Here is a 13,860-nt window from a genome sequence, read left to right on the forward strand (position 1 = left end):
ATCGATTCGATGATGGGGGACATGGTGGAGGCGATGATGGGTCACCGTTAGTGGTAATGATAGGGAGGAAATGTGAAGGGAGTGGTGGGGTGAAATGAGCTATGAGAAACGTCGAGCAGGAAAGACATGTGAAAGTTACAATCATGCAGCCTAAACGCGGCGTAACGATAATAAAAATCAATGAAAATATTACGCTTTACCTCTCGTACGCTATTTTCTACACAAGCATCGTGATTGCTTTTGAGTGGCGGACAATTGCCGAAAATTCACTTCCGAATACGTGAACTGTGACCACAGCCAAAGCCTTAGTTGCCTTAACTGGCATTAGTCCAGTGAGAAAATTCTAATAATGCCTGTGCTAAGGGAGCAAAAGTTTAACATTGTTCCTTTCCCACTTCCGCCAGTCTTCCACTCGGGTAATTCCAGTCCATCTTTTTCATCGACTAGTAACTTAAGCAGCAAAATAGAACAGATGTAGCAACGGCCATGTCAGATTTTCCCAAACCAGACGCCGTCTTGGTATTGTTCAAGTGACAGATGCCCGCTTCAGCTGCTCTGCCGCACCGACTTGTCTTAGCATCGTTACCTCTGCCAGCAGCAGGGTGTCGCACCGACTTGTCTTAGCATGTTACCCATACCAGCAACAGGCTGCCGCATCGACTCGTCTTAGCATGTTACCCCTGCCAGCAACAGGCTGCCGCATCGACCCGTCTTAGCATGGTTACCCATACCAGTAAGCCAGCACCAGGCTGCCGCACCGACTTACCTTAGCATTGTCACCCCTGTTGGCAACGGGCTCATAACAAACGTTTCTACAGAGACATATACAGAGGCATCTACAGAGGCATGCTGAAAATGATGATCACATAAATCCAAATCGCGCCTTTTTACGGAAAATTTGTGATGGAACATTGCACACCGTCAGCGTTTAGGACATGTCTATCGAGAAATACTCATGAACTTTTCCGCTTGTCGCGGTAACACGGGTCTCTGACCAGTCTGCGAAAACGGTCAGCACGTGTGCATACGTCCTCTCTACCCCCTCCCTGGAGATACCCCTGCTCAATAGACCAGTGTCCTCCCTGCGCTGGCGCTTGGCCGTGCCCCTGCCAACCTGTGAGCGTGGCTGGTCCGCTGGTTGGTGGCGAGCAGCAGCAGAAGAACCAGCAAGCCAGCGACCAGCAGACCCACGGTCGCGGCACGTCTCATCAGCACCGCAGCCATGCGTCCCTGCAACGACCCACGTGCAGGGAGTCAGGCCGCGAGCGGTCAACACGCCCAAGTGGGGCCGGACGCTGCGGACAACGTGGACCCCGCACCGGGGACCCCAGCCTGTCCCGGCTCGGTTCCAGCCCGGCACACGGATGGCTCCGTGTCCGCCGGCGCCGACCTGCCGGGCACGGAGCCAGCTGGCGACGACAGTGCTGACCGCACCAGACCGAAGCGACACCGATGACAGACCTGACCGCACCAGACAGGCGCCGGTGACAGACCTGACCGCACCAGACCGAAGCCGATGACAGACCTGACCGCGCCAGACCGAAGTAGCGCCGATGACAGACCTAACCGCGCCAGACGGAAGTGGCGCCAATGACAATCCTGATGTCATCAGATCGATTGGTTCGAACGAGTCATGCTTACAGGAGGTGCTCGGTCATTCGACAGGCAGCAGGGGTCCGTGATCGCTTTCACGTACCTGAGAATGCGCTCTACAGATTATATGGTTCGCCCAGTGATCTGATGCGTCATGTGGCGTGCGAGCGCTCCTGCGTGGACCCTCCTGGCGCTAATTCTATGGGCCGGAGGAAGACCGGAGTCCGCTCCGGCGCCGCCAGACCCCAACTCTGCGTGGGCTGTCATGGCGCCGGCTCTCGGGGCCGGAGGAAGACCGGAGTCCTCTCCGGCGCCGCCCGGCCCCAGCTCTGCGTGGACCCTCCTGGTGCTAGTTCTATGGGCCGGAGGAGGACCGGAGTCCGCTCCGGCGCCGCCCGGCCCCAGCTCTGCGTGGGTTGTCATCGCGCCGGCTCTCGGGGCGGGAGGAAGACTGAAGGCCTCTCCGGCGCCGCCCGGCCCCAGCTCTGCGTGGGCTTTCATGGCGCTGGCTCTAGGGGCCGGAGGAAGACCGGAGTCCTCTCCGGCGCCGCCCGGCCCCAGCTCTGACCCCATCACCCGGCGAGGCTGACCGCGAGGACTAGGCCCGCCGCCGTTACCAGCCGGGCGCTGCAGAGGACTCAACGGGTTGGGCGTACCCGCGGGTACGCACATGGAAGGGGCGTACCACGTACACGAAATGGACTGGGTGCACATTTTGGGAAAATTACAGGCATGGGTGCGGCTATGCGCAAGACGCTTGTGAAATATGAGGTAGATGTGCTTCAATAAATACCAGCAGAATGATATGGCTTTCGTTTTGTCAGTGATACTTGGCCCCATTTACACAGCCTCTATAGTGCTACTTGTATTCAATCATCAACAAAAAAGAGTAGCTTTGGCTGCATACCTCTCTCAAAGTCTTCCATAAGCTATAATTATTTTCCATGCGCAGTACCGTACACTGGGAACGACAACGAACGTGCGGGAAACCGGAGCGGTAGCAAGGCTGGACAAGGACCCTAGGCCGGTAATCGCGGAGACGGCAGACGGCGGACGGCGGACCGGCACACTCCCGAGCGAGGCCGGCAATCGCGGAGACGGGAGACGGCAGACGGCAGACCGGCACACTCCCGAGCGAGGCCGGTCATCGCGGAGACGGGAGACGGCAGACGGCGGACCGGCACACTCCCGAGCGAGGCCGGCAATCGCGGAGACGGGAGACGGCAGACGGCAGACCGGCACACTCCCGAACGAGGCCGGCAATCGCGGAGACGGGAGACGACAGACGGCAGACCGGCACACTCCCGAGCGAGGCCGGCAATCGCGGAGACGGGAGACGGCAGACGGCAGACCGGCACACTCCCGAGCGAGGCCGGCAATCGCGGAGACGGGAGACGGCAGACGGCAGACCGGCACACTCCCGAGCGAGGCCGGCAATCGCGGAGACGGGAGACGACAGACGGCAGACCGGCACACTCCCGAACGAGGCCGGCAATCGCGGAGACGGGAGACGACAGACGGCAGACCGGCACACTCCCGAGCGAGGCCGGCAATCGCGGAGACGGGAGACGGCAGACGGCAGACCGGCACACTCCCGAGCGAGGCCGGCAATCGCGGAGACGGGAGACGGCAGACGGCAGACCGGTACACTCCCGGGACAGCGAAGGACGTACAAGTCCCAGCAGAGATAACAGTCAAACGCGATGCCTTTATTTTTTACTTCGGCGCAGGTGGCCAGAAATTTGTCGTGGGATTGCACTGTGAAGGGGCTAAGGGTACGCATATCTCGCTTGCTGTCTAGAGAGGAAAGTTTAAACTGCCTTTCCTTCATCTTTAAGTCTTCAAATCAAAATAAGCATTGAGTGACACTGGGCTTGAGTCCATGCCGTCGATCTGTTGCGGTAAAGGCGGATTGTCCCCAGCGACGAGAGCCCGAGTTCCGTTGAGGTGCTAAGCTGCAAAAAGCCGGCCGCCCGTAGGCTAAGGTTGTTGACAAAAAGAAGGAATAGCAGAAGTTTAGGGGATGAGCCCTCCCTGGCTATTAGATCGGCGAGCAAAGATACCAGTGCCAGAGAGGCAAACACTTTGCATATGACTAAGATAATTTTCAGACCGAGTAGTGCTAATGTACTGAAGATGCCAAGTTGTAAGGAGCTTGAAATGACTGGTGAACGTCAACAAAATTGCTCAAGCAAATTAGACAAAGCCAATAAATATTTCCCTCATCCACCGTAGAGAGCGGCCCGTCCGACATGTCGGGCACAGCTGTCTCGGTGAAGTGCAGGTGTCGGGAATCGAGTGCGGATGAGAATGAAATGAATACGTGATGAGATGAGATGAGAATGAGATGGTATTGGTGAAGCTGACGCTGCACCAGCACGTTCACCTCCTTGGAGGTAGCACGAAGGATGGAGATTGGACGGAATATGATATGATCGTCGTGGTCACCAGATCTGGAGATTGTATGCACCAATATATATCTCCACGAGCTAAAGACGTCCCGGCGAATGATGCATGCGTTTGCATTGTGAATACGTTGAACATTTGGTGTTAGAGGACTACTCGATCGCTCTGATGCAAAAGCAATGACTGTCACATGCAGTTGAGTTACATATGCTAAAAATGGTGTGGTGTAGATGCATGAGACTGCATGGTTGTAACATCAAAGCAAATGTATCTCCAAACACCACCATTACAACGGTGTTTTATTATAGGGCATCTTCAAATCACATTCTCTCTTGTTCAGCGGCAGCGACGGCGGCCTGGATCCGCGCACGCACGTATGGCGCACTGCATACGCGCAAAACAAGGTGGGGTCGGCAGAGCTTAGCAGGCACGTACTAGCTTTTGATGGCTTCATATTAGTCAGAAGCATCCTGGCCTCATAGCGAGGCGGCGGCAATATTCCTGTGCATGTCGCCCTAGTGACGACGGGGTTCATGCACCGCCCAGCGCTGGTTCGTGGCAGCTCAATCTTGCGCTTCGTCTGTCATCCAGCCAGGTCGACTGTCGTCGACCGGGTCGATCCGTGTGATCCGTGTGATCTGTGCGATTCGTGTGACCCGTGTGATCCGTGCGATCCGTGTGATCTCTGCACAGTGATCTTCTCAGGATGGCTCTCGGGGAGGCTCTCGGCATCCGCAAAAATTTGTTTTTATGAAGAAGTCGATTGGCACATACGGTGCTTCCATGTGGATATGGCAATGCTCCTCCTGTTTTCATGTGGATATGGCCACGCTCCTCCCGCGTTTTGCGTAATTGTGGCGAGGATGAGGGGCGGCAGAATCGTGCTGCGTTTTTCTGGAATGATTGATTCGTATGTGGGTGAGCCATGGCCATGACCAGGAGTTACGATCATTTTGGATCGCCACACCAATGCAGATCATTGAGATTGATGGTTGATAAACGCCCCGAAACAACAATAGAACTGACCTGTTGAAGAAAGAACTCCCGTAATTTTGACGCCGGTATTGCCGTCTAGCGTTAGCGTGGTAGTTGAACAGGAATGTCGACAGATGGCGTGCAGTTCAAATGCTCCAGACCGGGTGGACCCGTCCTTGCAACTGCGCAGAAGGCTTGCGTGCTGTGATTGGTAAGTGCTGTACGGGCGTAACTGACAAACGAGCGGTCACCAAACGTGGTGCCGGCGATATGATTCTTGGCTTCATATAAGTGTGTTCGTAAAGGTCGCATAGGACCTTATATCCTACCGTTGTGGTCCTGCATCGATCTTCAACGACGCACCATCTACCGGCAGCGCGTCGAACCATCATGAACTGCTAGGTAGTAGTCTCAGCATCCGACTGGTAGAAAGTTTGTAATAGTTCGTCCAGTGCCGGTAGTACCAGTAGTTGGCTTGGTACATTGCAGTTGTTTCCCCTTCTTCACTTTCCGCTCTCTCCTTACTCGATGATGGCCAACGCTGAAAATCCGTGCCCCCAGCTGTTCTAAGTTTCGCTCCAACTCCCAGACTGGCGCATGTAGCGCAAATTTCGCAGCGCATCCCAAAACAGCGGATAGATCATTTGTATGATTCAGACTTGGCCAAATGTCATGTTTATCCGACACACCCACGTCCCACCCCTTGGCATGCTTTACCATTTCCCGCACGTTTTGAAAGGTGCTATATTGTGCTTGCAGCCGAGACATGCGGAACCAAATATGCCTGTATCATTACCGTTATGAATTGCTTCAAATAATTTGAATTATATGCATTTATATATATATATATATATATATATATATATATACGTATTTATAGATGTATGTATATATATATATATATATATATATATATATATATATATATCTATATATATGAAGCTATCCTGAGAACCTCATTTCACACAGGCATGGGAGGTGCTACTTGCATAACCGTAACTTAAATTTTTAATAGCTTTTCTTCTTCTTTTTTTAAATGTCTTCCGAATGAATTGCATGAGTGGTCTCGGGTTCAGAGTGCCTGCTAAGCACGGCTTAATGTGTGTGCCCCGAGCCCGCCATCCAAGTCGTGCCGTCCAGTTCTGCGGATAATTTTGCCGCCGCTCTTTTGCCAGACCAGAACACGAAGCGCTTTGCTCGCCGTACAATGCTGCGACACAGCCGCACTGGACCTGGGATGGCCCTTGTTGGCCGGTTGCCAGGGGACCTCTGCATTTCAGTCGGGTCAGACAATGCGCCCCGGTCTGGGACTCGTGCCCCATGCAGCAGTATTATCAGTCCAGTATAGTTTCCTAAGATTTCGCCCTGATCACGGTTCTGTGCCCTATGATCATTCAGCAGTAATTTCTCTAAGACTTATGAACGAGGTCAATGACTTCATCCGGCTTTCCCCGACGACGCTGTGCGTCGCCTGGAACCTTGGACGTGGTTAACGGTACAAGCGGGCCTAATTCTTTTGTTAGCCGTCACGGCACGCGCCAATGGTCCCGCGCCATGTCTGAGGCTAACCTGGCACGGCTCCGTCCGTTCGGCGGGTGACCAGTCGGACAGAACGGACGGGGCGTCCGCTCGGCGGAGGACCAGCCTGACGCGGCTCCGTCCGTTCGGCGGAGCACCAGTCTGACACGGCTCCGTCCGTTCGGCGGGGGACCAGTCTGACACGGCTCCGTCCGTTCGGCGGAGGACCTGTCTGAAACGGCTCCGTCCGTTCGGCGGAGCACCAGTCTGACACGGCTTCGTCCGTTCGGCGGAGCATCAGTCTGACACGGCTCCGTCCGTTCGGCGGAGCACCAGTCTGACACGGCTCCGTCCGTTCGGCGGAGCACCAGCCTGACACTGCTCCGTCCGTTCGGCGGAGCACCAGTATGACACGGCTCCGTCCGTTCGGCGGGTGACCAGTCTGACACGGCTCCGTCCGTTCGGCGGGGGACCAGTCTGACACGGCTCCGTCCGTTCGGCGGATGACCAGCCAGCTAACCTTGAGCGGTTTTGGTTGACCGGCAGCCAGCGTCAGCTGACCGGAGAGGGCTACCGGCGGAACAGCAAGGGCGCAAGGCACCCGCGAGAAGCGCTGCTGGATAAGCAGGCCTGTCAGCTGGCTGCCAGAGCATCAGTTGAACATGAGGGGCGTCAGCTGCTTGGCAGCGGCGTCACAGGGCCAGCAGAGGTCATCCAGCAGGCTGGCAAGCGTACTGAATTTTGGGCGCGGGGGCCAGCTGGCCAGGAAGCGGACGTCAGGGTATTGGCAGGGGTGTCGGTGGCTTGGAGTGCCAGGAATAGCCCCAGAGCCTCAATCAGTGGTAAAAGTGTCTCAACAATTAGTCTTGACGTCTTTACGCGCAGCCTCATGGTCTCAATGAGCAGGTTCAACGTTTTAACGAGCAGTCCTACTTTTCGCTCTCTCCGCTTTTCGCTTTCCCTGCGGTCATTATCGAGGACGGCTGGAAAACGCGGCATCCTGGGGATGGACAGTCGCCTACTTTCTCTAGCGCGGGCCCAGTGTGGCGTGACCGAGTCACATAGGTTGTTCTTGACAAGAACCGATCCAGGGGCCAAACGCGCAGCACGCCTTTTACGTGTGAACTGGTTTTTGGATGTGTGGTTCGGTTTGCGTGGATTGGCAGTTGCGGACTGGATTGTTCGCGTCCATGTGGATTGAACTCGTGCAGCGTGTTTGTTGAACGTTGGATGCTCTTTTATTATATGTTGTCCGACCGGACATTAAATAGGAGATGATCATCGATGATGGTGCATGTCGCACACCGCAAATGATTTGACGTAGAGCATTTCAACTGGAGCGTATGCTAATTTTGTGCTGCTTTTTTAGGACTTTCGCTCACTTTGTCGTATAAACACGCCTGGCTTTAGCTTTCACGAGGGCGAAAATAACAGGAACACGCCACATGAATCGCCATGATGGCTGAACATCCAGCAGACGGATCGTCTAACACGCACGTGCACGACCCTTGTCTCGTTCGCCAAAATATCAAAAATCGTATTTCCGTCATGCATCATCATTACATTCGTTGCATTCATGTCCGGCGCCAACACGTCACACCAAGAGGCATCTCCGCTGAATAGTCAGAAGAGGACGTCTTGAGGGCGGACGTGCAGCACACACTGACACGTGGGCGCAAATCTCCGCTGCAGTTCATGCGCCCTTGAACCGACCGTACGTAACACCTGTCTGACGTCATGACGTGGGACAATGTGTGTCCGCTGTGCATTACTGTCGTATTGGCCATGGTTAAATGACGAATATGACACGACCGCGAACAAATTGCTGAACTACGCCGGAAGAGTCATGGGTAAGAAGGTCCTCATGCCGAGCCCGTCGTAGGCTCATGCATTCCACGTTTGTTATGTATCATCCATGCCTTGGTTATTCAGTCACTAACGACAGGAGTGCATCGAAGCCAATACGAATCACCATTTTCCGAGTGCGGTACTACGCCGCGAGTGCAACACAACGGCGTAGAATGGTCTGGATATTTTAGGGCTCTGTCGGTGCAGCTACTCGGGTGATGCCCGCCTTAGCGGGAGCTGTGGGACGTGAACACGGGACGCAGGTGGCTCCAAGGACACTGGGGAGAGCTGTTCAGACGCCACTGATTCTGCCGATGGCACCGAGGCCTGCCACCGGTGAACTTCGACGCCATTGCGGTAAGTCTTCCACAGCCGGCGGGGCCTGCGACAGAGCCCTTCCTCAACGAGGCAGGGCTCTGCCACTCTGCCTCAACAGAGCCCTGCCACTAACGACAGAGCCCTGCCTCAACTCTGTCGTTAGTGGGAATCTTTTCTTTGAACTCTTGGATTTCGCAGACTCGTGATCCTCTCCCACGCGCACCAGTTTGAAACCTCCAGAACAATACTACGTTTGTCTGGTGACGTCCGTGTTTACAGAGTGCATGCGAATTGTTAGTTTGCAAACTTTCTAGGCCGCCCAACTGCCCGAGTGTTTTTGAAATCCCTGACCTATCTCTACGATCAGAGACATTGCCTACTGGTGGCATAGTTTGGAAAAGCCGATCTTGCATTTTCTGATAGGACCATTCCGTGAAGAAACTGGTTGATTACTGGTTTCTCCATGTACAATTTTTCAATAACACCAGGCCCCCGATGCTGGTGCTTTTAAGGCAATGAATGAGATTCAGTAGCCACGGCCACGTATTGATGAAAACGCCAGCCGAAACCAGGATTTGATTCCTCGTTTTCATGAAGGGGAAGTGGGAACCGGAAACAAACGTTGAGAACCAGACACACGTCCGCTGTCAACCGACTAGATGGGGGCGTTTTTGCATCGAAATGATGACGCGCCTTTGGACCATGAAGCACTCGGCTTTGTTGCCGGCTTTGTCGCATGCCGCTGTTGTCACTCAGGCCGCGGTCTAGCAGGTCCAACGTGGACAGCTCCACCCACTTCGGTGCCACTCAGCTGACTTCGGAAAGTCAGCCAAGCTGGGCTCCTGATACCCGCCTAAAAAGGGTTGAATGTCGTCGGGGTCTTAGAGGTGATCTTGAGAAACTGTCATGGGTTTTCTGCAGATCAATTGCCGGGTATCGTCCGCCGCCTGACAGAGCTACGTCTGGATAAACAGGCTTCAGGTTAGCCTGCGGATTACCCGGAGGCTGGTGACCAGCTACATGCCCAACTCCGGTGACGCAACGGAGAGAAGATGGCAGCTGCGGCGGCACCGCGACGTACAAAACAGCTTTGCTATCATGTGCGAAGCTCGAAGTGCGCGGTGAGATCTTCGCCGCCCCGCCGGCTGTGGAAGACTTACCGCAATGGCGTCGAAGTTCACCGGTGGCAGGCCTCGGTGCCATCGGCAGAATCAGTGGCGTCTGAACAGCTCTCCCCAGTGTCCTTGGAGCCACCTGCGTCCCGTGTTCACGTCCCACAGCTCCCGCTAAGGCGGGCATCACCCGAGTAGCTGCACCGACAGAGCCCTAAAATATCCAGACCATTCTACGCCGTTGTGTTGCACTCGCGGCGTAGTACCGCACTCGGAAAATGGTGATTCGTATTGGCTTCGATGCACTCCCTGTTGTTAGTGACTGTATAACCAAGGCATGGATGATATATAGCAAAGGTGCGATGCATGAATTCACGGCAGGTTAGGCACTCACTCCTCACGGCACTCCTGTTGTTAGTGACTGAATAACCAAGGCATGGATGATATATAGCAAAGGTGCGATGCATGAATTCACGGCAGGTTAGGCATAAGGGTCTTTGTGGTGTGCCAAGGTGTTTACGGCGTGCATCAGCGATTTGTTCGCGGTCGTGTCATATTCGTCATTTAACCATGGCCAATACGAGAGTAATGCACAGCGGACACACATTGGCCTAGGTCATGACGTCAGACAGGTGTTACGTATTGTCGGTTCAAGGGCGAATCAACTGCAGCGGTTGTTCGCGCCCACGTGTCACGTGTGTGATGCACGTCCGCCCTCAAGGCGTCCTCTTCTGACTATTCAGCGGAGATGCCTCTTGGTGTGACGTGCTGACGCCGAACATGAATGTAACGAATGTAATGATGATGCATGACAGTAATGCGATTTGTGATGTTTTGGCGAATCAGACCAATGTCGTGCACGTACGTGTTAGACGATCTGGCTACTGGATGTTCAGCCATCATGGCGATTCATGTGGCGTGTTCTTGATATGCCCTCCTTTGTGGGGCCCTTGTTATAGCTAAAGCCCAGTAGAACTCTATGGCATAAGGAGCGAACGTCTTCCAAAAGCACCAAATCATTGAGATAGGCTGCAATGGACATAATTCATGCTAAATTATTTGCTCTGTGCGACATTCATCATCAATTACTATCATATAGTTAACGCGCGCTCAGGGTAAGTGAATTAACTTGGCTCCTTCTCCCAAAGTTTCTTCAGAATGATTTGCCGCGCCAAATTCTGCGTACTGTACGCAAATGCCCACCGGATGTTTTGGGGTTTAAACGGAGATGTACCTAGTAAGGCCGCTGACCCATGACAGGTCAAAGTCAGGCCGTGGCCGCCGGCGAAGGTCATTTCTGGAACCGTTCAAATCTGATCGGATACGTTATATTCCGCGAAGCCGTACATTTCTGAGATAGTTTTTTTAGATAATTAAACAATTGAAGTTGGAACTATGAAAAATTTCACTGAACCTAGGTCAGTATCAAGGTCATACCTAGGTCAAGAACGGTCCGCTTTTAGCTTGCATAGCTTTGGGGTAGTGATAGTTTTTCATGCTCATTTCGAATTTCTCGGCAACAGGGACGGCAACAGATATCCTCTTCGACATATTAAGCTTCATATGTGACTTGCCTAAAATCAGCCGGATGGACCACTGGTTTTAGAAACATGCCGTAATGATGAATTGTGGACGGTTGTTGCAACGAAAAGCTAGAACAATCCTTTAGGTTTTTGGTCGCTGTGATCTTCCTAATATCAACCAAGACCACTGACCTAAAATTAGCACTAATGACATTCTGCTCAGAACAGGTATGTAGGTTCCAGGCGGTTACATGATGAGGTCCGATGGCATTTTGGACATCAACCTGGAGCTTGACCTTGTTTGACCCTACTTTACTCAAGGTTATGATCTCGGAACCTAAAACTTTGACAAAAAAAGAGATCACGTATGCGCCTACGTACCTTGTGCATTTGGGGTTTCTAGCTTTCTTAGTTTGGAGATGTTAAGATGCCAAATTAACCCCCAGCTGAGCACGTAGTATTCAATTGGCCACCCGGGCGCGTGTTTAAGGGAATGCTCCCCGTTGCAAGGCATAGAAGCAAGCATTAGACATGATGTAATAAGCTCACTCATAACTATGGGTATAGTGTAAATAAGTGGAAAAGATAGCTCTAGACAGCACAGCTGCTCTGTTAAGTATATATGCGTCTTAATACGCCATTGTTTGATTATGCCATCGGACCTTACACAACACTGCTTGGGAGCCAATGGCCGGCCGTTACATATGTAAATCATGCTCACGAGCGCCAGGTACGAACGAACTGGCAATTATATTTATTGGCCTTGATCACCGCATGGCAAATGGAATAAAAAATAAAATGCAAATTTGAGCACAGTGGAGATTACGGTACCGGTACCACAGCGCTTCCCGAAACATGAAAATGAACACGATTATTTTCTCTAGATGAGATCAGTGTGGATAAGAAACGGCACAAAGTGTAGCATGCGGGAGCGGACATACGGAGCCATACACGCCTCCGATAATCAAGATTCACCTCAGCAAAGCAGGATCTGCACCAGCGCATGACGCTCCTCTGCTCCAACTTTGACGACGCCACTCCCCTCCGACCTTTCTTTCACTTCACTCACGCGCACCACCCGCACCGCTACCCAGCGCACTCCTCAGAGCACCACTCCTGGTGGAGCTCAGTTCACCACCTCGTGTAGCACCCTGGGCCGACCACGCCGTGCGCAGCTCCCGTGCTCGGCCCCACTGGTGACGCGCGATCCCTGCTGTAGTCTCAGGCAGCCTGCGACGTACTGACAGCGGCGGAGGCGGCGGCGGCGGGGGAGGAGCCCGCGGCGGCGGTGGGCGAAGAGGAGGGAGAGGAGGAGGAGGAGGAGGAGGAGGAGGAGGAGGAGGAGGAGGAGGAGGAGGAGGAGGAGGAGGAGGAGAAGCCGGCGGCGGTCTACCCACTATGCTTGGTAGACGCTGACCACGAGTCCCGAGACAGAGCTCTTTGCTTGACGGAGCTTGGCTCTCGCTGCTGCAGCGGAGGGTGCCCGGGGCGTGGTGTTTAGGCGAATGCGCAAAATGGCGTCTCCGACTGTGGACGCATATCTGCTTCTGTGAGGCTGGCTTGCTACGGGAGACAATCGCAGGGGCGGCGTTGCTTGGGCAGTCGTCGCAGAATAGCGCGGCTGTAGTGTGCGTTGACCCCGGTTGGGAGGACTCTTGTCTCTTCATCGCACGGTGCGGGCTCGGGACTGACCACCCGGCTGAGAATGACTGCTCGTCTAGCAGTGACTACCCGGCTAAGAATGACTGCCCGTCTAGTAGTGACTACCCGGCTATCAGTTTTCATCCTCCGCTTTCATCCTGCCCGTCATGATCCTTCACCGTCCCCATCTCCGGAATCTACAGAGAATTTTTGACACTACATGACCTTAGCTGTTAAATCCCTTGATAAACCCCAATAGAAGAAAAGCATTGTCCAAAGCATGTCCACTTTATCTTTGCAAACAAAGCTGATAAATAGCGTATGACTCCTCAGATGACTGACCTTGAAACGGAAGCAGACGTCACATCAAGGTCAATGGTGTTGAAACGGCCCGGAAAGTGGGAGGACAACTTCCTTAAAGCCAATCCCCGCCAGTGATTAGGATAGCGTTGAAGATGAATTTGTACCAAAGGGAAGAGTGCAATAATCGTCCCTTCAGAAATGCAAAAAGGCACCTTTATGCGCATAGGGACGGAGGTAATTTTGAATGGTTTCCCTACATTTCCGAGGGAAAATATAAACTATCAGGTTTAAAAAGGAAATGACCATTTTCATCTGTTTTGGTTGGGAACTGTCAAATTCATCGATCAGTTTCAACACAGGACGACCCAACCCTTGTTTTAACATAACTTAAAACGTAAAGTCATGAACAGCAGACTGAGTGTCACTAGAAGCGTAAGCTCATAACGCAGGACGGATAACGCTGCAGTTGTACGCTTCTACCCCGCGTATACTCATAACGCAGAACGGACGACGCTGCAGTTGTACGCTTCTACCCCGCGTATACTCATAACGCAGAACGGACGACGCTGCAGTGATACGTTTCTACCCCGCGTATACTCATAACGCAGGACGGACGATGCTGC

The 13,860-nt window shown here is 53.3% G+C and overlaps 1 protein-coding gene across 2 annotated transcripts in view; it reads right to left on the bottom strand.

The window, feature by feature from the left end:
* The window catches only part of LOC119114248 (galactosylceramide sulfotransferase), a 38,403-nt gene extending 25,906 nt beyond the window's left edge, over window positions 1-12,497 (bottom strand). The window contains exons 1-2 of one of the 2 annotated variants that reach the window (XM_037238443.1): window positions 12,269-12,497; window positions 1,115-1,230 (exon numbers count right to left, since the gene is read on the bottom strand). In XM_037238443.1, coding sequence (XP_037094338.1) covers window positions 1,115-1,230; window positions 12,269-12,298 — 146 coding nt within the window. In that variant the 5' untranslated portion in view covers window positions 12,299-12,497. The remainder of the gene's footprint in view (window positions 1-1,114; window positions 1,231-12,268) is intronic. The other variant, XM_037238444.1, reaches the window with a different exon arrangement.
* Between the last annotated feature and the right edge of the window lie 1,363 nt (window positions 12,498-13,860).

The sequence above is a fragment of the Pollicipes pollicipes genome, unplaced genomic scaffold (assembly GCF_011947565.3).
Source record: "Pollicipes pollicipes isolate AB1234 unplaced genomic scaffold, Ppol_2.1 Scaffold_7262;HRSCAF=8765_pilon_pilon_pilon, whole genome shotgun sequence".
In the NCBI taxonomy this organism is placed as follows: Eukaryota; Metazoa; Arthropoda; class Thecostraca; order Pollicipedomorpha; family Pollicipedidae; genus Pollicipes; species Pollicipes pollicipes.